At 45.6% G+C, this 28,000-nt stretch overlaps 2 protein-coding genes across 2 annotated transcripts in view; one reads left to right on the top strand and one right to left on the bottom strand.

Annotated features, from left to right (window-relative positions):
- Window positions 1-9,754, bottom strand: part of vari (MAGUK p55 subfamily member vari) — a 24,422-nt gene extending 14,668 nt beyond the window's left edge. Inside the window, exons 1-2 of the mRNA XM_017911479.1 lie at window positions 9,362-9,754; window positions 3,231-3,346 (exon numbers count right to left, since the gene is read on the bottom strand). Coding sequence (XP_017766968.1) covers window positions 3,231-3,346; window positions 9,362-9,467 — 222 coding nt within the window. The 5' untranslated portion in view covers window positions 9,468-9,754. The remainder of the gene's footprint in view (window positions 1-3,230; window positions 3,347-9,361) is intronic.
- Window positions 9,755-14,336: 4,582 nt separating this feature from the next.
- Window positions 14,337-27,680, top strand: LOC108555696 (venom dipeptidyl peptidase 4). The gene is made up of 13 exons (XM_017911478.1): window positions 14,337-14,444; window positions 16,836-16,899; window positions 17,818-18,059; window positions 21,426-21,500; window positions 21,780-21,808; window positions 22,116-22,309; window positions 22,481-22,650; window positions 23,396-23,496; window positions 23,810-24,273; window positions 24,342-24,624; window positions 25,120-25,314; window positions 25,516-25,676; window positions 26,654-27,680. The coding sequence occupies exons 1-13, from the start codon at window positions 14,430-14,432 to the stop codon at window positions 26,968-26,970; spliced, it is 2,310 nt and encodes a 769-aa protein (XP_017766967.1). The 5' UTR covers window positions 14,337-14,429; the 3' UTR covers window positions 26,971-27,680.
- The last annotated feature ends 320 nt before the right edge of the window (window positions 27,681-28,000 follow it).

Raw genomic sequence — 28,000 nt, 5'->3', positions numbered from 1 at the left:
TAGAATTATCTGATATATACCTGAATGTGGTATACATAAATAATAATAATAATCGAAGTGGTACAATGAAAACATAATTAAATGTCTTAATGGAAGACAGCAGACTCAAGATTTTGACAGTATGGTGATTTTGAAAGGCCAGTCGTATTTTTCAACGCACTTGGGTCAGTAGTGGATGGGCTATGTGATTTGGGCCTGTGTTACTTGATGACGAATACAGGGGTGAGACTGGGAGGGAGAATGGACAGATTGACACTAGATAGAGTAGTCTATCTTATATATACCATAGGTGGTAGATCTAGTAGATGGATTAGACACTAGAATTATCTGATATATACCTGAATGTGGTATACATAAATAGTAATAATAATCGAAGTGGTACAATGAAAACATAATTAAATGTCTTAATGGAAGACAGCAGACTCAAGATTTTGACAGTATGGTGATTTTGAAAGGCCAGTCGTATTTTTCAACGCACTTGGGTCAGTAGTGGATGGGCTATGTGGTTTGGGCCTGTGTTACTTGATGACGAATACAGGGGTGAGACTGGGAAGGAGAATGGATAGATTGACACTAGATAGAGTAGTCTAATAACCGAAGTGGTACAATGAAAACATAATAGCAGGTCCAAGATTTTGACAGTTTGATGATTTTGACCGATTTTGTGGTACCAATGATCAGATTTCTATATATACCATAGGTGGTAGATCTAGTAGATGGATTAGACACTAGAATTATCTGATATATACCTAAATGTGGTATACATAAATAATAATAATAATAATCGAAGTGGTACAATGAAAACATAATAGCAGGTCCAAGATTTTGACAGTTTGGTGATTTTGACCGATTTTGTGGTACCAATGATCAGATTTTTCCAGTCGTATTTCTCAACGCACTTGAGTCAGTAGTGGATGGGCTATGTGGTTTGGGCCTGTGTTACTTGATGACGAATACAGGGGTGAGACTGGGAGGGAGAATGGATAGGTTGGCACTGGATAGAATAGTCTTTCTAATCTATATCATATCTAGAAGATCTAATAGATAGATTAGACACTAGAATTATCTGATATATACCTGAATGTGGTATACATAAATAATAATAATAATCGAAGTGGTACAATGAAAACATAATTAAATGTCTTAATGGAAGACAGCAGACTCAAGATTTTGACAGTATGGTGATTTTGAAAGGCCAGTCGTATTTCTCAACGCACTTGAGTCAGTAGTGGATGGGCTATGTGATTTGGGCCTGTGTTACTTGATGACGAATACAGGGGTGAGACTGGGAGGGAGAATGGACAGATTGACACTAGATAGAGTAGTCTATCTTATATATACCATAGGTGGTAGATCTAGTAGATGGATTGGACATTAGAATTATCTGATATATACCTGAATGTGGTATACATAAATAATAATAATAATCGAAGTGGTACAATGAAAACATAATTAAATGTCTTAATGGAAGACAGCAGACTCAAGATTTTGACAGTATGGTGATTTTGAAAGGCCAGTCGTATTTTTCAACGCACTTGGGTCAGTAGTGGATGGGCTATGTGATTTGGGCCTGTGTTACTTGATGACGAATACAGGGGTGAGACTGGGAGGGAGAATGGACAGATTGACACTAGATAGAGTAGTCTATCTTATATATACCATAGGTGGTAGATCTAGTAGATGGATTAGACACTAGAATTATCTGATATATACCTAAATGTGGTATACATAAATAATAATAATAATAATCGAAGTGGTACAATGAAAACATAATAGCAGGTCCAAGATTTTGACAGTTTGGTGATTTTGACCGATTTTGTGGTACCAATGATCAGATTTTTAGGTGATTTGTCTACAGTTCATGCGTGATAAAGTTTATTTTAGCATCGTGTACGTAACACGCGAAGGAAACGTTGTTGATCGCTGCGAACAACAATGGAAACACGAACAATAGAGAATAAGGCAAAATTCTTGCCATACGACTGGGCCGATGCTCGTGAGAGTGAGTAGCATTTGGAAGAATAGAGCCCAGCGAAGGAAAGTGTTCTGTTCGCTGACAGTTCTCTTCCGTGATGCAAGAATATGTGTACACCGTAATGGAAGAGGAGGCTGAAACCAAAAGTTGAGGGAAATAGTCGAGTGAAAGGGTAGCCATTTTCTACGATTTTAATCGCCAGCAACAAACGAAACTGTACAAATGAAAACGAACAATGACACGCTCAACGAGGCGTGGTTAAGTACCAAAAAATTGCAGCGAGCAAACGTATCGCGTCTTATACACCGGAAGCTCAAAACGAGCATAAAAATGGCGGTAAAAAATCATTTTTCCAATTTTAATTAGGAAGATAAAAGAGCTAATGAAGCATGGAGACATTGATAAATGAGAAAATGACACATTTTTGGTAATAAGTGGGATAAATGAATGAAAGTCTCGAAAAATTAAGGATCAATCTTCAGAGAAGTTAAACAGGTATTGTCGATCGATCGATAATAGACAAAATGGCAATATTCAGTGTCTCCCATATTTTTGAAAGGTCCCAGTCGAGTCTCTAGCGTGAAAGCAGCGGGTTCAACGACACCTAGTGATTTTTACCGATCCGCGTCTAGGGATTTACAGCTGGCCGCCTTAACCTATCCGTTTCACGTCGTTGGATCGGGATTTCGCGGTGATCTAGCTCGTAAATGAGCGACTCCTCTCTCGTAAAAGCCAGTAGCCGTAGTAAACACGTGGCACGCGTCTCCAGCCATCTGCCCTCACCGCGCATGATCCAACGACGCACGCTATTGTTTATTTCGCCGGTGCCAAAAATAATACACACGCGCGAATAATGGCAATTAATCGACCTCGACAAAGGCCAAGAAGCTCCTACTCCCGGGCCACCGATAATCACCAGTCCACATTCGAAAGTCCCGCGATGCGAAATATCCCTCGAAATTCACCAACACCGAGGCATCCTGAGCAAAAATCGCTCTGGACTCTTCCCGAAGCTACGACTCGTGTCAAGGATTAATCCCCTAGCCAGGGAAAATGTCCGCCTGTCACGTAGTAGCCTAACTCCTGTCAACTTCCTCGCTAACCTAGCTCTCTCGACAGGGTTGAAACGAAACGAACGTTCAAGGAGGTTACCCTGGGAGATGAAACTGTACTTGCGACGCAGACGAACGCAAGATGGATGGCCGATGATGTAACGCAGGAAGAAAAGTACACCGGTTTGGAAATGTTCACTCACCTTCACCAGAGACGTGACCACAGGGCTGTCCAGGAGGCCCTTGAGGAACAGCAGGTCCGTGTCGTCGGCCACCTTGCCCAGCTCCTCCAGGTTGTCGCGTACGTGCATGAAGGCGGCTGGAACAGTGACCAGGCACTTTTCCATAACACTGTGCTACTTGGACGTGCGCGAAGGCCAACGACACTACCGGCACGAGCGTCGACGAGGGTGTAAAAGAGCGGCGCGAGGGGACGCCGGGTGTGGCCATTCGGTGGATCAATATTGGGACCAGCCACAGGTGGCTGGAGCCAGAACACGAGACATTTTGGTGGAAAAACGGGAAAGCGGGAAGCCGTGCGCGAGTCTGCGCTCTGCGCTGCATTTTTGAATCCCGAGTTGCTGTTCACGAGTGTAAATTAACCTTCGCGTCACGTCACGTAGATGTGACAATTTTGACATGTCTTTGGAATACTCGCGTTGCTGTTATCGTTTATTTATCAAGTTCTTTTAATAAGGTATATACTTTCCTGGTGATTAATAGTCTAGGAATTTATTCGCTCATATGGAATAGAGAAATAAATAATTCAAGCCTCGTAGGAATTTACGTAATCCTTTGGCAGGCAATCCAAACATATCAGAGTCCATCACGTCGCTCAGCAAAGGTTAATTCGGTGCCATTTTTAAGGGAATTCTGGATTAATTTCTTGCAGTAATCTCGATTGTTTATCTAATTTATTCGGAATATATAGATCAGGCTTATTCGAAATTATCATAAGGAAAATAATTACGAGGAACAGGAACAGCGAGGGTAGCCAGGAATTAATTTACACGTCTGATGGTTTTGATCATCTGGGAACGGGAATAGCGGTAAAATAATATTTGACATAGCTAGTTGGAGTTCCCGACTGCATGTGAACTCGAGTGTAATTGTTTCCTATGTTAGCAACGTAATTTTACGTCACGATCCCATTGAATCCTTCATAAATACCAGAGTGCATCGGACTTAGAATGAAATACAAATTGTTCGTGATACAGTTAACGACAGGCCCATTCCCGCAGGCTGGCCGGACTAATTAATTAGACCGCGAGGATTGCTTATGCCAATTTTCGAGCCACGCGATGTCAACGGTGGTCGATCTGGAGCGAGTAACACCGGGTTAAGAGTCGCGTTCCAAGGCAATCTGGGCCAAGCTCAAGGACCAAAGAATCATCCTGCTCGCTAACAATAGCTTCCACCCGGTGTCAATTAACATTGGATCCGTTCACAAGTGGCAGGACTAATTAGTGCGGCAGATCTCGCTCTACCTTTTTGCTCACGTTCGACCTTACTCCATCCAGCGATTTTCAACAGCGGATCTCATTAACCAGGCGGATTTGTTAGAAAAACGGAGCCTGTCAAGCCAGTTGAGCATTCGTGATTTACGACGTTTAATTATCGAAGAGGAAGCGTTCTTCTGGCTCGAGTGGCCGAGTGGAATGGTGACCACTCGAATACTCGTCGATAAGTGATGTCGACGATGGCACGGATGCATGATAAATGCGTGTAGCTACACGAAGCTATCGAACCACGAGTGCATAGAGCCGCGTTATGGCGATCGCGTATCGTCTTTCCAGAGCGCCTCGACCTATTTCCCGTCTGGTTTAGAGCCCAGGGAAAAAGTTCTTAAACCAGTCTGCCTGTTCCTACAGTCGATACGAAACGTGTTCGACGCTAAAAGCTATCGGGGGCCGTGCACGCAATTTTCATGCTAGATCATGTCAAATAAATACGTATACCGGTAGGAAATTCTTCTCTTTAAGATGATTTCGCCTCGATGTCGGGGTAGGAAACGTTTCAGATCGATTTCCTTGGCAAGATATGAGAAAATGGAGGGAACCAGGGAACGAAATACACGCGTAAACGCGATGGAATAATATTTAGATACGACCAGGCGAATTTCTTCGACCAGCTCAGTCGGGTTTTCAAATATTTCTCTTTAACACGAATGCTTTCAAGCGAATAAGAACTTAGCTCAGTTTTCGATTAGATTCGCGTCTTTTACCATTTTCCATGTGAAACAGTTTGGCGCCATTCACAGCGTCGATGCTGGCCAGCAGGCGCCTGTCCTCTATCTTTTCCTTTCTCCCGAAGAAAACCATTTTGACTCTCCTTCCTGTACCACGACGATCCCAAGTATTCTCCACTATTGACTCCGATATAGCGAACTTCGATATAGATTCGCATCACATGTTCACTTTCCCGTTCCTATCCTACGTCCTCGTCAGCATGACATGTCTGTCGAATCAGACGTCACAAGAGCACACGTTCCCGTAACTGTCCGTTGCCTCGAGCCACAGAAAACAAGCAGTCTATCCACTGGTCCTAGGTACACGACAGAAGTTATAGTTATCAGCGATTACTTCCCGGCCCGACACGTGTCCCGACACAGACGCTGATCCTTCGGGAAGCCGAGTTCCTCGCGGTAGTCCGAGCCAGTGTTTGCCAAGGCGCGGCAAACAAGCGGATTTTCTTCGAAGACGTAGAAGCGTGCGCGCGGGTCCGTTCCACGGCACCACGTCACAGTGAATGGAAACGCCGTGTTACACCTGCCCGGGGCCCCTGCCCGCTCAGGGGACTGAAGGCGACACCCCGTGGAGGCGATGGGACACAACGAAGCTAAGCGACCGCTCGTGCCACTCTGCTCCCCTCGAGCACCAGGAAATCCGCGCCGCTTTTTAAGGGCATCATGACCACATTGGAGAAAGTGCTTCTGTCCTCTGTCACGAGTATAGGTCTTAGATATCTCACTGCTGGCTCCCAGCTTCTCTTCGTGTATCTAGACAGTTTCTCACGAGGTTCCGCTCAGTTCCATCATCGATAGAACGATTCCAGTCCGAGTGGGTGTCAGCGAAGATTCTTGGGACCTTCTGAGCAGAAAGTGCTTTGACTTCTGTCACGAGTGTAGGTCTACGATATCTGACTGATGGTTCCCAGCTTCTCCTCGTGTATCTAGACAGTTTCTTGTGAGGTTCTGCTCAGTTCCATTCTCGATAGATTCTAGTCTGAGTGGGTGTCAGCGAAGATTCTTGGGACCTTCTGAGCAGAAAGTGCTTTGACTTCTGTCACGAGTGTAGGTCTACGATAGCTGACGATATCTCCGAGCTTCTCTTCGTGCACTTGGACAGTTCCTAGTGAAGTTTTATTCCGTTTGATCCTCGATAGAACGGTTTAAGTCTAAGTGGATGTCTGCGATTCGGGATTGTAGAGGATTCCTCGTCTCCCTGAGACCTTCTGAGAAGAAAGTGCTTGTACCTTTGTCACGAGTAAGCGTCTACGATATCCGACTTGTGATCTCGAGCCTCTTTTCGTACATACACTCGAAGAATTCCTCACGAAGTGTTATTCCGTTTGATCCCTGATGGGACATTGACAGTGTATTGAGATTGACAGTTACTTGCAAAATGAACGAGACTGGGAAGAATCGTGAACATCTGGAATCGAGGATTACAGAGGATTTTTCACCTTAATGTCCCACCAAGATTCGCTGCCAGCCACGATTAGATCGTCAGGCTCGGTTCTGGAATTCCACCAATGATTAGTTTCGTATACACGTCTCGCGTACGTTCAGCTATTGCATCACGAGCGTTCCAATCTGTCCGTCTTGGCGTAGCTGCTAGCAGCCGGAGGAAATTTGAAAGAGCATAAGCAGGATTTACGATCTCGCTTAAGCTTCACCTGGCCAATCTCATTCACCGTATCACGTCATTCGTGGATCGAGTTTCACAGCCTCGCTGCTGGAACACAGCGAGGAAGTCAAGCTCCCGTGCTGATCGATGACCCGGATGATGGATCTGCTGAAGGAGGCGATGAGAGACTTTGAGAAAACTCGTGGTCCATGTGGATTTGGACGGGGACGCGTGCTGCCTTGGTAGGAGGACGATCCAAACTGACGTTTGCGAGTGATCTCGTTTCGTGGCGTCAGCGGATCAAAGGGAGAGGAGAGCTATTCTTATTTTTCCAGACAGTCGGAGAGAGTAGGAGAGAAAGAGAGAGATGCACGTGGAAACGTAAGCACCACCGACTAACAACTGCCAGCGAGAATCCGGAGCTTCTGACGAAGGGTCCAGAAACAAACCAGCTGGTCCATGGTGGAGGGAGGCTGGTCTCGCGAACAAAGGAGAAAAAGAACACGAAGACGTCGGATTTCGACCGTCAGTAAATCCGTGACGCCTTCTTCTCTCTTTCTTTCCACGATTTATCGCCATTCTTTATGCTTTTCTCTCGTCTACGTTATTTCTGAACCCCTTTGATCGTTTTCATGACCAGAATATAATTTACTAGGATCTTTTCTGGTCAAATTTTTTAACAAAAGAATTGGCAGAATCGAAATTCAAATTTCGCAGACTTTGGCTAGCATACTCGTCATTTTATGCTAGATTATCCGACATAAATATATCTTTAATTTCGGAATTAATGCAATTTTAAATTCGGAAATTAATATTATCGAATCCCCGAACGATAAAAATATAAATTCTTATTAAAAAGAAAGGCGATTAAAAGAGTTTATCGTTTCGTCATAATTTATTTCGATTTTGTAGCGGGTGTGCCTACCAACAAAATAATCAAGCATACGGACCCACGCTTTCGAAATTGATCGAAACACTTCAGGAATTAAATCCAAAGCTGTCCGATAATTTACGTAAAAGTGTACGTAAAAATTATTATGGTAAGTGGAAACAGAAATAAACGATTCTCTGTGTATATATCTCGAGTATTCAAGTTTTTAGATTTATGAGTGATTATAGTTTTTTATTATTACCGTATTTTTCTTTCAGGTGGAGTATCGGTTATTTCGAGTATATTTATGCGCGTTAATCGAGGGTCGATTAAACCGTTTTATAGTCTACACATGTTCGACGTGGTACATCGATCGCTTGGATCACGATTCTATTGACGTTTATTTCATTTCAGGCCAGGGATATACGCGTGCTCTAGGGACATTAAATCGATCTTTAAAAACACTCTTCCTTCAACGACCTCGCCGTTTCGAATCTAAGAGTGAGCAGGGAATGGCGAAATCGCGAATCCGGAGTAGAATCTCGTATCGAGATCTCCGATCAACTCCTTATCGAGGGACTCGAGAGGAATTCTAAAATCGTACACGAAAGGAAGGTCAAATATAAAATTCTACACAAGCACAGAAATTCCTACGACGAAGATAGCAAGCTTACTTGGAGAACTATTCGAGAAAAAATAAAGATAAGTAAAACACGAGGGAATTTTGAATTCGTCATGACACGATGTTGCGACCGGTGTTTGCTATGTCAGGTGCATAGCAATCTCCGATAAATCCTCGAAGCACGGAAAAATAAAAATTGAAAAAGAATTCGTTCTTTTCCTCTGAATGAAAAATATTCCACGCAACTGAGCTTTCTCGTCGCTGTAAAATTCTGTGCCCCAAAGAGTTGTGAGCTCTATCGATCGTCTGAGCACGTTGTTTAATATCGATCGCCTGTTAGTTATAATTTTCCCATGACGCTATAGCTACTATGCTTTAAAGATATGCGAGATCCTCGAAGTCGTCGGAAATCGTAGCGAAGCAATAATTAAACTGCACGTTATTTCGATCTGTTGCGAGACGAAGCGGGCAAAATACGTGGCCTAAAAATGCAAATTTATTTCAGAATTATACCGTCGTGGTAAAGGAATCCTAAGATTCGTGCTGTGACATGTGTCCGAACCGCGACGTGTGAAATCTGGAACGCTAGACAGCATCGATGGTGCTTCGGTGAAAATCAGGTTAAATTTAACAGGATCACAGCCATCTCGTATCAAAAGGAGAGAAAAATCATCGTAGAATGATAAAAGAAACTCGTAGAGAACAGAAAGTTCGCTTCGAAGTAGCTGCAGCCTATCGAGAAGTTTGAGGAGAGCTAGTAAACTAGAAGATCCAGAAAATCCTTCAGAAAATAGACAGAAAAGCTAGAAAGTGTCAAAGTTTAACTCGGATTTAAATTCGAATTTTGAAAAAATTGCTATAACAGCGAGACTAACTTGGCGACTATAACCTGGATGAGTAAACGCCGAGGTTGGCAGGGCAGTCGATAAAGCGCTCTCGCAAGTCCAGGGCAGAGCAATCTATAACCTGTTCTAGCTTGAGCTTGCAACTCACCGGAAGTGGACCTCAGGTGCGGCAGTTCCTTCTTCGGGATGATCGAGGGTAGTTTCGAGCATCCGCAGATGTCCTCGATATCCATCAACGACTTGCTGTTCTTCATCGTGGCAGACGGTGGGTCAACGTCGTCTCAGGTGACGCCAATCGGCATCACGATCAGCATGGATCCCAGCCCCGAGTGTTCCACTGGCAGGGTTGGACTTCCGGTTGCCTGAATCGACGATCGACCGGCGACCTTGTCATGCTCTCTGTCTCTGCCCCTCTCGAAGCTTCCACGTGCCGGCGTCAATCGATCTCCGTTCGACGCGAGATCAAAATGGCAGACGGAGATCTCGGGATCTATTCATAGATCACCGTCGACGGCCCGCCAGATCACGGCGTCGAGCAGAACGAACGGGGAAGACCGCAACGGGACCTATAAGCCCGCGCTCGGTTCGTGTCCGGTACTTATAGCTTGGTCGCGAGGGGGGTAGCTTTTTGCACCCTCTCTCTCTCTCTCTCTCTCTCTCGCGCGCTTTACCTAGACGATTTCGCGACTCGTGGCAACGAGAGCCGCGTGCGTTCGAATCGATCGATAGTAAACGCGCCCACGAAAGGGTAGAAATATTCCGAATTACGGTGTCACGAAACCGAGAACCGCCTTGAGGATGGACATCTTGGGGAGGATGGATAAACTCAGAAATGAGGGAAAAATATTGTGCAAGACTAGGGTTTATTGAAATCGTGTATTCAAATTCTTTCTGTATTTTTCTTTCTCTTTTTTGAGCCAGATTTGCGAGGATATTAAATAGGGAATTGAATATCTGTTTAACTGTTTAGTCTCGAGAGAAATATTGGATAAAGTAGGAGTATGTGATATAGTTGGTACCCAAATTGTGGTTTTATCGCGATTTATCGTATTTCGTGAAGCTGAGCTGAATCGTATTTAAATTTCGTATCGATCAGTGGTGCTGTTCCGTCGCTGGGATAGTAGTGCCATCTCGTAGGATGCATTTGGAACTGTATTAACGAGCAATTGGAAGAATTAAGTTTTGTACGGATAAATCACTCGTTATCGCGTTAAATAATTTTATCGATGCACGAATATTTCATCCAGATGGAAATTTACGCGGTAAAAATCGTTTATCAAACTTCGAATAAATCGTAAATTCGATCGATGGTAACTTTTTACGGTTTCTAGTAAATTCTACGCTCGGCCATCTAGCGGAGTCAGCGGACACTCGGAGCGCCGCTGATATTGCAGTTGCATACTCGCAGGCGCTTTAACTTTGTCGTGCAATCACGTCCTTCGTTATCAACGAGGGGTGACGCTAGTGGCTCGAAAAACGAGGTCTTATTACATCACGTTAATACGAATTACGTGTTGCAGCTATAGCTGCTCATATTTGTCGCATTATCTCCCGCGTTACGACATTCCGAGCACTTTACTCGTCCGCAAGGTTACAGGGCTCGCAACGCACTGCCATTTTCTTTAATCAACCTCGCGAAAGTTACAACGAATCGAAAATGGATTTCCCCATTCAAGGACGTCCCTGAAAAACAGGTCCACGAGCCAAAATGGCGTCAGTAGTTTCAATTCCAACGGAGGCCGAGCGTACACGAGTAAACAAAAGCTCTCCGCTTATCTCAATCATCGCAAATTCACTTGCAATCTCGTGCAAGTACCTTTATGCGTATATTTAACCTAACCCTCCATTGATTTACCAGAAATTGGACCCAAGAATCCCTTATTCTTTCCACTCTCGCAGAGAAAATCGGGGGAAAAATTTAAAGTACAATCGACGACCCAATTGTTTGTTCTCGAGGGAATTGGGATGATCCATATTAGGAATACCCCCATCTTATCACGGCCCCCCTCGAAATACCGGAACAATGGGCATTCAGCGAAGATTGGCTGATTGGGTTCGTCGAGGCCGACGATATAAGCGGCTTGTTTCCGGCACTCTTCCGAGTCACGTCACGCGTCGTGTCAAACGAAAGATGCGACAGGGACCTCGCGGTTCCACCTAACAGTGGACCCAGCAGTGGGCCAAGCAGTCCGCAGTCTACTCGTCGACTTTGCTCCACAAAGGTTGCCTCGCGTGGCATTGACCTAACGAGTTATCGTTCGCGTCACGGACGCGTCCTCGGGACCACCTACGCGCCGATAGACCACTATCTCTCGTTTCGTAGATACCCGCGTTCGTTATCCGTCTCGTAAACAGCATTGCTAATTGGCGCCAAGTATGCGGAACTCGAGCTCGGAGTATCGCTTCCTCTGGTATCAGTGGCAGTGTCAGTGATCTTCGAACACCACTCTCTCGACGAGATTTTGGAAATTCCGTGACGCAAACGAGCTTGGATTTCTCGCGGAGATCCACGCCGAGGTTACGAGAAAGCTGACGCAATGGTCGCTACTCGTATCGTGTTTATAGTAGCAGCAGAAATCACGCGACTGAGGGATAGATACGAGATGAGGTTAATCGAGACGATACCAGGTGAACTGTACATTAACAGTCTGCTCTGCAGGTCCTACGAGAAGCATCCCAAGGACCTCCTGCAGGAGGACACTGAGAATATTTACGCGAAACATCCACTGATTGTGAGCATCTATGACACATCTTTGTACCGAACTTCCTTCCTTGAAATATGAAATAAATTTAAATAAATTGTATAAATTAAACGCGGAACGATAATGAGACCATGTACCAAAATATCTTCACGGTAAATATTACAATTGCGAAGGAATTTCACATTGATTGACAGAAATCTGAGCGCTCAGCTCCCCGTTGGTCATTCAGCTTATTAACACCGTTTACCAGAAGACTCATCGCGGAGCTACGATTACGCGAAGCATGTGACTGGTTCCCGAAATAATTTCAACCGCGTGCAATTTTATCGGTATCTTCAGCCAGCCCCATCATTCCCCTATTATTCGCCTGTTGTTCGCGCGTCCTTGTCGCGAACCTCGACGATCGAGCAGCCGAGCTTTCAGATAACCGTGATTTACAGGGGAATCTCGCGAAGCTTTGCGAGTTATCGACAACGTGACCCGTGGATCAGGATTATTAGTGACGGCCGACGACGGAAGGAACCGCGGTGCTTCCTGACAGCGAATAGGTCCATCAGGCTCCACTCCACGCTAATCCACCCCGATCTTGCCTCGTTTCCAATTTTTTCTCGACCTCTACCAGGGTTGGATGCATCCCTCGCGATATCCACGACGTTATCCGACGGATTACGAATTTATCCGCGGATTTTGAATTTCTCTCGTCGTCGATTCGATGCCTCTCTTGGCATCGATAACGGGATCACTGGTCTTTTGCTAGTGACTAAGCACAAATGCGGATGTCGTTGCGACGAAGTCGAGAATCGGCGAGATAAGGGAGAGATAAGACGATAGGACGATATCGGCGTGATAAATCAACGGTGGGAGAGCGAGGTCGAAATTGGAATTCAAATTCGAATGGAACGAATGTGGCTCGACTTCTTGAGGGATTCTGGAGTATACACCGGGGCTCATGGTTATTCCAGCGACTCGGAAAGTCACGATGGACGCTGCCTGAATAATTTAGATCCGAGATACGCGGAATGGCGACCAATGCGCAAAATAGTGCTCATTGTTCTAATAAAGTGTGCAGCAACAATGGCGGCAACCTTGTTTAGCTCTTGCAACGGAGACCGAGTGGGAAGGAAAATCGGTATCGTTCGAATAATTACGAAGGCATTGGAAGATACAATGCGCGATATCGCGAATAAATGTTCATTGACGTGCGATATTTCTTTTTGAAAAATGTATTGTCACCGAAGAAGGTTATGTGTTGTATAATACAACTCACTGAACAACCCTTTCAAGTATGCAATATTTTATGCGCTATTATATACCGTAAATATTTAACACAGTTCATTCTAAACAGAAAACGTAACATATATATATAATACTCATGGCCATCAACCTAATTTGATAACGATATTTTACACAAACAATAGAAAGATAACCTTAAATTTTTAAATTGGCTTAAAATTGGCTAGCCAAACAGTCCCATCAAAAAATACCAATAAAAACGAGAAAAATATACTATTTACTTGGTTACCAAGTATAAAAATAACAACTCAGAATAATTAATCACTCCTATTTTTTTTTAAATATAATATCTACAATCGAGGATGACAAACAGACAACACACTAAGAAAATTTATAAAAATTAACTAATATAAAAACAGCAACCCATAATAACTAATCACTCCCATTCTTTTTTAAATATAATATCTACATTTGAAGATGACAAAGAGACAGCATACTAATAAAATTTACAAAAATTAACTAATATAAAAATAGCAACCCATAATAACTAATCACTCCCATTCTTTTTTAAATATAATATCTACATTTGAAGATGACAAAGAGACAGCATACTAATAAAATTTACAAAAATTAACTAATATAAAAATAGCAACCCATAATAACTAATCACTCCCATTCTTTTTTAAATATAATATCTACATTTGAAGATGACAAAGAGACAGCATACTAATAAAATTTATAAAAATTAATTTCCCATGCCAAAATATAATTTTCAACCAGTACTTACAAAAGGCTTTGCATACTTGTTTAAGCCGAATCCTTGCACAAACATAGCTAATCTCGCAGTATAAAATTCCCATGACCTAAAATTCCCACCGATCCACGGTCTTTGGATCCCAGACCTTCCTCACCTGACCTGCTCCTGATCCAGCAGCCTCGAGACCTGATATTCCTCATCACCCGTGCTCGATCCCATTGGGTATTCACGGAGGAATCCGATCGGGTATTCACGGTTCGCAGACTGGAGAAGGTTTCCTTATCGGTCGATCGGCGAGATAGCCGGACAATTAGCGAGGCTAGAAAGGAGGAAAAGATAGCCGGGTATGTCCCGTGTGATCGTCGTAGGTGGGAGTGGTGGACGGCTCCGGCACGTCGGCAAGTACGTGATGGATCAGTCTGTGTTCGACGCACCCGTGACATCCATCGAGCAGCGTCGATCTCTCGATCACCAGCGAAAGTGACCAACGACAAGGGAATCGTCAACGCTGCCACGTGATCGCTATGCTCTGCAACGGGGTAGGTCATCCTCGAGGCGAGGAAGCCTCGTTTCACCCTCTGTCTCGCTGACATCGTGGTCCTGGACGAGTGATCGAGGTTTTTCGATCGGGACCAAGGTCACGGGTGTGGTATCGTCGCGCGATCTCCGTTTCCAAAGTGGCACTCTGGGTCTCGTGACACGGATAATCCGTCTCATTACGTAATCTTCTTTATTTACGTGCGTGGATGCTGATAACCTGTCGTGCAAGGACGAGTGATTGGCTATTATTCTTCGTTAGGTCGGAGTAATTGGATCGATTTGGCTAGGAGTATCGGGGTCCGTTTTCGACGAGCTGTTTGCCTAATTTGTGTCAAACCAGAGATAATCGGTATCTCGAAACCAACGATCTCGTGACAAACCGCGTGTCACGGTTAGAGCGATCGAGTGGAGATCGAAATGGCGCGAAGATAGTCGAATCTTGTTTTCTTCACGAGGATCGTTATCGATTCGCCGATTTCCCTTTCGATTTCTTGCTGGAGGAGCTTCGCGTGACTAGCTTTATCGACGACGATGTGTCGTCCCGCGAGAACAGCGAATGGGCCTTGGGACGCGAAAATACCATGCAAGTGTGAGGGGACCAGCTGATTCGAAAACACGTTTGATGGAGGACGAGTCGTTCTGCTTTTTCTCGGACGTTGTCAACTCGGGAGAATCGTCAAAAGTTTTTCCAGCAACATGTTCTCGGTTTGTTGCAATAATCATGCTCGAAACGAGGAGGTTAACTTCGCTGGTTAGATCGGTGATTCGATGTTTCGAGTTTCGTACGATATCGTGCCATTTATTGTAATATCGATTCATCGCGCTGTCAATATTCTCGTGCTTCGCGTGAAACGCCGGGGAAAGCTTTCTCGTGAAATGCAGAGTTTTCCGTCTGTTAAATAAACAAACGATTCGAGGACGCAGGAGAAACGTTGCTTTATAATTTCAGACGATGTAGTCCGACTCCAGTAGCGAGGCTTCATTAACCGAGTGAAACTCTCGAAGATCCTGGTTCTATTCGCGCGAATAACATTTCCATTCTGCTTTTTAGTTGTTTTCACTCGAAAGAGGAAACCGCTCGCCTTTATCGTCTCTTTTGGCTTTCAGTGGCCGCAATAATCCCGATAAATGTTTTAAAATTTTCAGTGTCTTCACGATTCGAAGCTAACTTTTATTAGCTGCGTCGTAAATCCCGGACAGGAACCGAGAACCTCGACCAGCAGCTCCTCGGCTCTGTAAAAAATGTAATTTTACCCAAATTCTATACTTTCGACATTTTACTGCTCGACCTTTGCTACTTGGAAATTCGATCGTTAATTTTTACAGAATTTTACAGAAAATTACGCCTCGAACCAATTTCCCTGGCTTAGATGCCGACCATAGTAAGTAAACGTCCCTAAGTCGGCTCCGCGAGATCTACTAAACAGGAATTCCGCTAACGGGACACCTCTGCTGACCACTCGGTTCTTTCAACGCTATCCTATTCCGAGGTCAGCTAAAAGATTTCACGCGTAAACATTCCTTCGTACACTCCTTCCTGTTCATCTCTTTTCTCACCTAGTGTATAACCTTCGATTCACCGATTTTCCTACGTTCCGAGACCCATTTTCCAAGTCTCACGAGCTAAACTCTGTCACTGACCAGGCTACATAGCTTAATAGACCTTGGAGTAGATGAACGTAGGTTAATAGATCTATGTTAACTCGATGGTCGATGATTCCTCTCACTCTTGACACCACATGCGTGATCTGTAAGTACTCTGAAGGTCCATCGAGAAATTTGTAGATCAGTCTCATACTCTAGTCTCTGTCAATGATCAGTCTATATAACCTACCAGAACTATATAACCCATATACTACCTATATAACGCATCAGTTAGGTTAATTCTAGGTCCATGTCAATTCAGTGATTCCTCTAGATCTCTTGACACCACGGTCACGCCCTCTGTCACGAGTTTCCTCGAAGGTCCATCGAGAAGTCGATCTGACAGGCGGTTACTTCTCGGTTTAACGAGTCCAGTCGTCGCCCTGCAATTTCGCGACGACGAATCGCGGATTTCGCCGTCAGCTAGGCCGGCTTAGGGAATTGACGCGCCTTGACGAAACTTTTATGCGGCGCACGTGTTCCGCCGCCAGTCGAACGAACGAACGCCTTCGACGCCTTCCCTGCCTCTTCCTCTTCCTCTTCCGCTTCCTTTCTGCGCCCTCCAACGGGTCCTTTGCGTCTGCTCGTGCCTGTGCGCGTCTTGACGAGGTGTCGCGGGCAGAAACGAGCGGAGCGAAGAGGGTGGAATTCCAGGATTCCTCCTATTCCTCCGTCTTCCATTCCGCCCGTCTCTCCACCATTTTCTCCACGGCAGTCTCTTTCAACGGGAACGAAATCTTTTCCAGGTACTGGTACAGCTGCTGCTGGTGCTGCAGGGATCCCTGGTCGCCCATGTTGCTGGAAAATCCAGTAAGTCTTCCGCTTCTTTGTCCCCGGCAGATAATCGCGCTTCCGTTGAGCCGCTTAGGGACCGGACGTCTCGGGATACAGCCGGATGCCTCGAGATCGACGGGAACCGGGCTAATGCTCTTCAGCGATTTGCGTTATTTGCCTGGAGATAAGTTTAATTGTAGCCTGCTCTCTTCCCGCCAGTTTCTCAGCCTTGATAACACCATCTTCACGGCCTGCCGTACCACGGCACCGCCGATCTAGATGGATAACGACGCTTATCTCGAGTCAGATAACAGTCCACTGTTTGCCATCTCGTGCCTCTGGCAGTTCAATTCGCTGCCATTTTTCTCTACACTGACCTCGCTATTCGTGTCAGAAACGAGAAAGGTTCAAGTATGTGGTAAAAGAACATCGGGTTGCGGGAAGGTATATTTTATAACGTTAGATTACACGTCAGTGATAACAAATTGACAGTGTATTGACAGTCTTTCACTGTTAAAGAGTGACCCAGGATCACTCGCGTGAATTCTATGGTCTATAGCCTTTCAGTGAAAGGTACTTATTAATTATGTTAATTATTAATTACATTGCGTATCATCTCTTCCTCCTGTCACGCAAATTCTATCGCTGTCATAACCGTCCTCGATACCAGCTGACCAACACCTAAATCCGAGTAACTAAAACACACATGTGGATCACGATACACTGAGTCACGGCTCCGATGACCCACATGTGGCTCGATTAATTATAAACTAGCGATTAATCAGTCTGCCTATCTTGCCCAATTCTTTCGATCCCGGAACGAGGATACCCAGATGTCCTGTTGGCATGTCAAACCGGGATTGCCCTCTTCGTCCTTGCTTCCTTCGCCTCGTCCACTCTCCTCCTCCACTCACGGTTCTACGAAAATGCTGAATGATGGTCTTTTCGTGACAGCTTCACGGGTGATCGACAAGGACGTGCACAGATACGAGTCCTCGGAGGAGGACGTTCAGAGTAACATCAGAGTCCCGTTCGGGTTAGAGGAGACCTACGATCAGAGCTTCAGAGCGAACAATTTCAACGGCACCTGGAGAACGGACACGAAGATCCTTTATTTCGATAACTATGTCGGCGATATTCGCCTGTTCGACGTGGTGAAAGGAGTCAGCACAGTCCTCATGGATTCATCCGTGACGGTATGATCCTCCCAATCTTTCCTATACGAGCTCTCTCCGACGAGATATCTCGAATTTCATTTGGAAAGAACTTGCTGGGTATTAGGAACCTTCCGGAAGTTGGAAACGTATCTCTCGAGATGTCAAAAATTCGAAAAGAGCAGAGTTTCGACAGACTGTTAGCCTAACGAGGACATCGATAGTAACCTATTCCTTATTTCGTTATATTTTTGTCACTGACCAGGCTACATAGCTTAATAGACCTTGGAGTAGATGAACGTAGGTTAATAGATCTATGTTAACTCGATGGTCGATGATTCCTCTCACTCTTGACACCACATGCGTGATCTGTAAGTACTCTGAAGGTCCATCGAGAAATTTGTAGATCAGTCTCATACTCTAGTCTCTGTCAATGATCAGTCTATATAACCTACCAGAACTATATAACCCATATACTACCTATATAACGCATCAGTTAGGTTAATTCTAGGTCCATGTCAATTCAGTGATTCCTCTAGATCTCTTGACACCACGGTCACGCCCTCTGTCACGAGTTTCCTCGAAGGTCCATCGAGAAGTCGATCTGACAGGCGGTTACTTCTCGGTTTAACGAGTCCAGTCGTCGCCCTGCAATTTCGCGACGACGAATCGCGGATTTCGCCGTCAGCTAGGCCGGCTTAGGGAATTGACGCGCCTTGACGAAACTTTTATGCGGCGCACGTGTTCCGCCGCCAGTCGAACGAACGAACGCCTTCGACGCCTTCCCTGCCTCTTCCTCTTCCTCTTCCGCTTCCTTTCTGCGCCCTTCAACGGGTCCTTTGCGTCTGCTCGTGCCTGTGCGCGTCTTGACGAGGTGTCGCGGGCAGAAACGAGCGGAGCGAAGAGGGTGGAATTCCAGGATTCCTCCTATTCCTCCGTCTTCCATTCCGCCCGTCTCTCCACCATTTTCTCCACGGCAGTCTCTTTCAACGGGAACGAAATCTTTTCCAGGTACTGGTACAGCTGCTGCTGGTGCTGCAGGGATCCCTGGTCGCCCATGTTGCTGGAAAATCCAGTAAGTCTTCCGCTTCTTTGTCCCCGGCAGATAATCGCGCTTCCGTTGAGCCGCTTAGGGACCGGACGTCTCGGGATACAGCCGGATGCCTCGAGATCGACGGGAACCGGGCTAATGCTCTTCAGCGATTTGCGTTATTTGCCTGGAGATAAGTTTAATTGTAGCCTGCTCTCTTCCCGCCAGTTTCTCAGCCTTGATAACACCATCTTCACGGCCTGCCGTACCACGGCACCGCCGATCTAGATGGATAACGACGCTTATCTCGAGTCAGATAACAGTCCACTGTTTGCCATCTCGTGCCTCTGGCAGTTCAATTCGCTGCCATTTTTCTCTACACTGACCTCGCTATTCGTGTCAGAAACGAGAAAGGTTCAAGTATGTGGTAAAAGAACATCGGGTTGCGGGAAGGTATATTTTATAACGTTAGATTACACGTCAGTGATAACAAATTGACAGTGTATTGACAGTCTTTCACTGTTAAAGAGTGACCCAGGATCACTCGCGTGAATTCTATGGTCTATAGCCTTTCAGTGAAAGGTACTTATTAATTATGTTAATTATTAATTACATTGCGTATCATCTCTTCCTCCTGTCACGCAAATTCTATCGCTGTCATAACCGTCCTCGATACCAGCTGACCAACACCTAAATCCGAGTAACTAAAACACACATGTGGATCACGATACACTGAGTCACGGCTCCGATGACCCACATGTGGCTCGATTAATTATAAACTAGCGATTAATCAGTCTGCCTATCTTGCCCAATTCTTTCGATCCCGGAACGAGGATACCCAGATGTCCTGTTGGCATGTCAAACCGGGATTGCCCTCTTCGTCCTTGCTTCCTTCGCCTCGTCCACTCTCCTCCTCCACTCACGGTTCTACGAAAATGCTGAATGATGGTCTTTTCGTGACAGCTTCACGGGTGATCGACAAGGACGTGCACAGATACGAGTCCTCGGAGGAGGACGTTCAGAGTAACATCAGAGTCCCGTTCGGGCTAGAGGAGACCTACGATCAGAGCTTCAGAGCGAACAATTTCAACGGCACCTGGAGAACGGACACGAAGATCCTTTATTTCGATAACTATGTCGGCGATATTCGCCTGTTCGACGTGGTGAAAGGAGTCAGCACAGTCCTCATGGATTCATCCGTGACGGTATGATCCTCCCAATCTTTCCTATACGAGCTCTCTCCGACGAGATATCTCGAATTTCATTTGGAAAGAACTTGCTGGGTATTAGGAACCTTCCGGAAGTTGGAAACGTATCTCTCGAGATGTCAAAAATTCGAAAAGAGCAGAGTTTCGACAGACTGTTAGCCTAACGAGGACATCGATAGTAACCTATTCCTTATTTCGTTATATTTTATATAAATATATAAATATCGAACGATGGGCTGAGATACAGTAATAGATAAATGAAAAATATTTCGCGAGCTGTCAATTGTATTTAAATATTTCAAGATGGCGCGGCGCGCTTCCGGATTTCCCCGACACCCGGCCAGTGCTTTAATTATTTAAGTAATTCGGAACTTTCGTTTGCCCTGTCCGGCGGGGCTTTGGAGAAATTACGTTTCAATTTCAAGAACAAATTGGTGCACCGCTGGCTCTCTTTCCCGATCGGGGACAGCGTACAAATAACACGGCCACGTTTAATTAATCGCACGGAAATTCTCCACCGCGGTGCAGCTTCTTAACCGGTGAATTGCAGTGTCCACTTTCGGGCGTGAATCAACATCGGGCGTCGTTGATTCAACAGACACGCTGTTTCACGTTTCTCCGTTCAATTTTCTCCCGAATCGTTTGCGACCTGTTTAGCGGCCTTCCGCGAGGAAAGCTCTTTAAACGATTCGCCGTCCGCGAAACGGACGTGTCTGAAACGTTTCCTCGTCGAATACCCGGTGCACCGTATCGCTCAGCTTGGGAAAAGAAATAAATTCCCAGAGGAAGATCGAGCCACGACGTTAGAACTCCGCCGAGTACCGATGAATTAACGCTACCGATTTTCGCGGACAATCTGAGATTTATCGCGTTGTAACGTGTCCGATAACCTGGCACGAAATCAATAATATCGATATTTCAAATCACTCGAGCATTCGTTCCATCCTGCTAGCCCGACACGCCTTGATATTGCACCGAATCTCGAATACCTGCTGCACCATCGATTTCCGGTGAACGCGACGCCGATAAAACGCCAGACGAATCGTTGCTCGATCCTTCTCGCCGAATTCTCCTCGATCATCGCTAATTTTCACGGTTCCTATTCGATATCGGGTATACACGGTTCCGTGTGCAAGTTCGATGCGCGATTCGATGTTCGCGTGATTTCAGGCCGACTACAACAAGCCTGCCATCAGCTTCTCCTACGACAACTCTCTCGTCATGATCAGCTACGACTTCGCAAACGTGAGTAGCCATTTGGACGAAGCGAAATGTTATAATTAAGGTTGAAACCCACCGAACAACAGTGTTTGGCACAAAAGGCAAATCTACCTTCTCCTATCCTAACATAGCCTGACATAACCGAACGTAACCTAACTCAACATAACGTGCCGCGACCAATATTACTGGACTCCCCGGAGTCCAGCAGAGTATAGTAGAGCAATATAGCGCGTAAAAATCCACCATATAGCAGTGTATGACACGAAAGTCAAAGCTATCTAGTCCGAACAAGTACTATCTTAATACAACGTCGTGTACAACACTAAAACCAGGTGAGTTATCTGCTTCGTTCCACCGACGGCTTTAACGACTCCGTGATAAATCAAATTACGAAACGATGCAGCACGTCCGAGGTAATAATGATAAAATTCACGTTCCATGCTGTTGTTTTACGCCTGGAAATATACGCGCGAAGGATCGATACGAGTGGAAACATCGCTGATCCATTCCGTGGAATTTTATCGCGTTTATTATCTGCCGCTTAACCCGACTTAACGTTCTAACGCGATCTCGCATCGTACAAGTTGTTTGCAGGATTTCTTTCATTCGTTTTATCCTCGTTTTCTTCCATTCACGTAGAACGTACATGAAAATCGCAAATGGCGAGCGCATACCCCTGTACAAGTGGTCGCCCACGAGGAACGCTTTGATTTATGTTCACGAGAACGATATCTATTACCAAGTGTTCTCCGAGGGAGGCAGTATTATTCGAATAACGAACACCGGCGTGCTCGACGCCGTTTATAACGGAGTACCTGATTGGGTGTACGAAGGTAATCGAAAAGATTGACAAAACTGATAATACCGATCACCGATCTCATTGTCATCGATCATGCTAACCATCGCGTTGATCCAGCAGAGAAATATTAATCAGTCAAGCTACTCACTCCATTAAGAGAATGATCGACGATAATCCGAGTATTAACTAGAATTATCGTTTCCAGAGGAAGTGTTAGCGTCGGCTTCGGCTCTCTGGTTCTCGCCCGACGGCCGCCATCTTGCTTTCGCAACGTTCAACGATACCAGCGTGAAGGAAATGGTGATACCGATGTACGGTGAACCAGGAAACATGAAGGATCAGTATCCGAAGGAAATGAAGATCAAGTACCCGAAGGTAATTAATCTTCTTAGCCCGTTTCCCCGTTTTTCCGAATTTTACGTTATAAATTCTGCGCACCGCCATTTCTGGAAACGGAAGTGCAGCGTAAGAAAGATCGATCGAATCGGTTAATCGTTCCCTTGCTTCAGCCAGTTTGTCCGGCAACGAGCACTGCGGTCGTTAAAGGACCAGATTAAGAAGCTCAGGCCATCTCTGGTTGCCGGCTTTAAAACGGGATGAAAAGGGTTACCTCGCGGTCGTTCCCGCGTTTAACCCTCAGTTTTTCTAGTGGCGCCGCAATTCTCGTAGTTGTATCGACACGATCGTGAAAGACTGCTCGTCTTTGCTTCGTGCGATAAACGATCTCGATTTTCAGAGGAATTCCACGTGCTAAAGAATTTTAGAAGAATCACCATGCGATTATGTTGCAGATTCTAGGTAGAAAAGCACAGTGCACGCGTATTCAGTAAGAGAGTAATTTTTAATTAATAATAGGAAAAATAGGGGATATAATACAATTATAGAGATACAATCATAGTCCTATATCTAGAACCATGGTAAAAAATAAAATTCGATCGGCTTCGTCCAATCGCGGGGAAGAATGACACCTGATTGACCCACCGAGTGTCAAAAAGGAATAAACGCTTGGCCCCTTACAACCCTCAACTGCTCATATCGATTCCAAACGTCGGAGACGCCTTAAGACAAAAGCGACAATGTGTAAAGTTATCTTTGAACAAAATAAATTTTCGTGTTTCAGGCAGGCAGTCCAAACCCAGAAGTATCGGTCAGCGTGATCGACTTGGACAATCCCTCGCTCAAATTAGTCGATCTTAAGTCGCCAAGCGATATCGTCGGCGTGTGAGTATCTCGCGAGAATTGACACCGAGTTGCTTGTCATGCTTACACAGGGTTAAGTAAACAACGCGTTTATCAGAAAATTCGCATGACTTCATTTCCCTCTGTCAAGAATATCTTATCGCGACCGATGATTGACGAGCTCCGTCGACAAATATTGCAATTACAGGAGCTCGGTACGACTGTTTACATAACGCTCAGCGACGATAATCGTAATATTCGTAAATTCATCAGCCACGTTCGTCAACGAACCTTCCTTTCTTCCTGCAAATTTCGGAAACCTTCAAACCGCTGTCAATATCTCCCTCTTTGACAGAGACAACGTTCTGTACACCGTGAACTGGCGGAACGAGGACCAGGTCGTTGTCACCTGGATGAACCGGGTGCAGAACAAAGCGCAGATAATGCTGTACGACACGAATGGCAACGCCAAAAATATCTTCTACGAAGAGGAAACCGAGGGCTGGCTGCGTATCCAGCCACCCGTCTATCACGATCGATACGTGATCATCACGAAGCTTCAAGAATCTGGAACGGCAGCTGGACGGTTCCAGCACGCGACTAGGTTCGAGTATAAGAACGGAAGGCTGATCGACGAGACGGACCTGACGCCGGGAGCCAACGAGGTCATCATCATCTTGGCCGTGGACCATGCCACGGAAAGGCTTTATTACTTAGGCAACCAGCTCGACAAACCCTCGCACAGGAATTTGTACTCGGTGCAATTGGATGGCAGCGAGGCGCCTGTTTGCTTGTCTTGCTACGTCTTAACTCCTGAGGGTGGGTTTCATGGAGCAGTGGATCGAACTATGTACACAATTCCTTGACACATACCCATCGTTTCACAGGGAACAATTGCACCTATGCCTACGCCTACTTCTCCACTGAGAGCTCCAACTACGCGCTGTCCTGCTCCGGTCCAGACCCACTGTTCATCACGATCATGAACTCCAATCACCAGCTACTGCTCACTTGGGAGGAGAATCAATCGCTGAGACAAAAATTGGCCACGCGATCGCAACCTCTTGTCAAAAACTTCTACGTGGATGCTAATGGTTACAGTAACAAAGTGAAACTCTATCTGCCGCCAGACTTTGACGAGAACAAGTCGTACCCTCTGTTAATCAACGTGTAAGTACCTTCCACGAGAATATTCCTTACGCTCGTCAGTCATGAGCACCACAAGGTGTCTGTAATATTGACCGAGAGACAACGACATAAAGAGTAAGCTGAAAATATGACTCTACAAATCCGAACTGTGCCAAATGCAATTTCCTCGGTAACAGCAGCAACAACAGGCGGGATACAATATCTCGAACACGCGGTGAACAAACGTGCACACTCCTGGGAGACTAGGATCTTTTCGTACCTATCCTCAGTCACGTTCGAGTCGCAGTTCGATTTTTCGATTATCCTCGGTCTGGCCGGAGAAAAATCCGCGGAACCAAGTGGCTCCTTAATCCTGGAACTCGTGCTCGCTAGGAGCCGTTAAGTATGATTGATCTGACACGCAAGGAAGAATCGTGATCTCCATTTCCAATCGGAGAGTGTTCACTGTCTGTTCGTTCACTGGGACTATGGCTGATCGAATCATCCTCTATGTACACGCAATCTTTCATTTTCCAGTTACGCAGGACCCAACACTGTCAGGATCACTGAGGAAGCAACGTTCGGTTTCGAATCCTACATGGTGACCAACAAGCGGGTAATCTATGGTCGCATCGATGGTCGAGGATCGGCTTTCAAGGGCAGCAAGATGCTGTTCGAGATCTATCGGCGACTAGGCACAGTGGAGATCGAGGACCAGATCACTGTCACTAGGTACGCTCAGCTTTTACCGGAATTTATGCACTCTGAGAAGGAAACGTTCCGAGTCTTTTGGAAATAGCGGTAGATTCTTCTCTATCTTCCTAGGAGCACTTGGTCCTAGTCTCATGCTCGTAGAATCGGTGATATTTTATGCATGAAACGAAATATAGCGATCGATGAGGTTCCAGTAGCGATCGTGCGTGCGATTTTTAGGATGCTGCAGCAGAAGTTCCCCTGGATCGATCAGAACAGGACCGCGATATGGGGATGGAGCTACGGAGGCTTCTCCACTGCCATGGTGCTGGCTACTGACAAGGAATCGGTGTTCAAGTGCGGGGTATCAGTCGCACCTGTGACCTCGTGGATTTATTATGGTAATTTCGTGCTTGGTGGTGAATTAAAAGACACCTAAGACCGGAACACATTACGCGGCTATATAGAACGTCGAACGGTATGCGCTGTGAGGAGCTGAAAAGACGTCTTGCGCCGTTGTACTACGTCACTCGATATATAGGGTTGATATATTATAGGATACTTGACACTATCCGGGTATAGATCGTTCAACGAGACAAGTTAGGTAAGGAAAAACGACCAAATGATGAAGCAGATCGAACGTCAATATGCACAGTCGACGAATAAAGGCAGATGCTGACTCGTCTCGTTGAATGAAGTACATGTACAGAGTAGCACCTCCATGGTGGATGCATTTCTGCCTCGGTAGACGCTGAGTCATCCATTCAGATGACTCGCGTCCATCGATCCATTGTCCATTCAAAATTTCTTGGACCAGTTTTGACCTGACTTTAACGAAGATAAGTAAGAAGGTGAAGAGCTAACAAGTCCACGATCTCTAAGATCAATTAACACGTTGACTGCCACGGTGGTGATCAGTTACCGGCGCTTGTCTCCTCAGTGGGGCTATGGTGATCAGTGTCAGGCGATACTAATTTTTTAAATTTATATTTCTTTCATTGAAGGCATTAATAATTTGCACCATTTTCTCTGTTGCCATATTGTTTGAGAGTTTATTATTATATTCTAAGAATAATGGAAATTTTATCGTGGTCTCCTGAGGTACGTGGTAGTCAAAGTGTTAAAATACCGATAATTCTTGGAACACCTATCTCTGTCTGTACATGCTCCACTATAGAGACTCTACATGTAATATTTGCAATCCTTCTGACCAATAATCGAAGTACAGGTGAAACTTTCAGCTCCCCACGGTATATACCTATTTTCCTACAGATGTCAATCTCTTTCCCCCAAAAAGAATTTAATTATTCGAAAGATATATGCATCATCGTGATACTGGACACTATCAGGAAAGCTAGAAAATATCCTTTCATCGCAGATTCTCTATATACCGAACGGTTCATGGGGTTGCCTACCCCCGAGGACAACCTGCAGGGCTACAATCGCTCAGACGTGAACAGGAGGGTGGAGGGTATCCGTGGCAAGAAGTTCATGCTGATACACGGTACAGGTGACGACAACGTCCACTACCAACAGTCCATGGCCCTGAACAAGGCTTTAGTAGACAAGGACATCCTGTTCGAGGAGCAGAGCTACACCGATGAGGCACACGCTCTGTCCGGAGTCTTTCCTCACCTATACCACACTATGGACCGATTTTGGGCCAAATGTCTGGACTACACGTTCGTCTATTGATCCAAGTCCCAGCTTCTGGACCAACGAACGGGACAGGTTGCCTAGCCTGCCTTCTGTTGACACCTGATCGCGAAATCCAACGTCAGAGAGCTGTACGCTGTCAAAGTGGACTCTGTTCGCGGATGTTCCTCGACTTTTCGTCAAACCAATCAAAGATTTCGCGAATAACACCGGGATCGACGAGACGATCGGGTCAGGGAGGATGATGGTATGGTTGAAGGAGTGACAGGCGAGTGTCGGGATCGTTATTCAGAGTCGTTGGAGGAGCAAGGGTGGGAATTCGGTTGGCAGGGGCGTGGACGACGCGGATCGTCGATTCTAGATCCTCTAACCGTGTTCACGCGTGTTCCTTGGCACAGACCCGATGCAAATGCTTCAAAGGCAACGGCGTCGCGGGTGAATCGATACTTAAGGGTGCTCGATGCATTTCCGTGACAGTCAAGTAAGTGGAAAATGGATCGGACGGAGGATAGAACGAGCGGACTTCTCCGTTTCGTTTCCTCCTATTTTCTTTTCCCCCGCTCTTTATTCGAGACGTTGAGCGAGCTCGAAATTCGACCGTGGCTTCGGATGAGGAGCTCGATTTTTCACGGGACACCGACCCCTCGGTAATTTCCGTCGTTCTCCCTGAAAAGTCGCGCGCAATTGTCCAAGCGAGTGTCAATAAACCACCGGTACCTTCCTTTGGACCCCTGTCTTTTTATTTCAAACATCGCGGAAGTATTAACAACGAGACGATCGTGTCGATGGATGTTTATCGTACAACGTTACACGTGTATAACCACTTGCGCTGCAAAGACGTGCCACGCACGTCGTAATGCTTTTGTCGCAGAATCGACAACGACGTGGTATACACGTCGTCAGGCAATTGTCACAGGAACATTGGACCGTTCTGGCACAAGTTTCTGAATTTCTTGCCAGCACAAGTGGTTAACGCGTTGATTGCCATGGTGGTCATCAGTGACAGGTACTTGCTTCCTAAGTGGAACCATGGTGGTCACCAGTCTCCGGCAATACTAATTTCCTTAAT

This window comes from Eufriesea mexicana, unplaced genomic scaffold, assembly GCF_001483705.2.
Source record: "Eufriesea mexicana isolate 0111107269 unplaced genomic scaffold, ASM148370v2 scaffold278, whole genome shotgun sequence".
NCBI lineage: Eukaryota > Metazoa > Arthropoda > Insecta > Hymenoptera > Apidae > Eufriesea > Eufriesea mexicana.
Note: the sequence above shows the minus strand (reverse complement) of the source record. Positions and strands in the feature narration are given on the sequence as shown.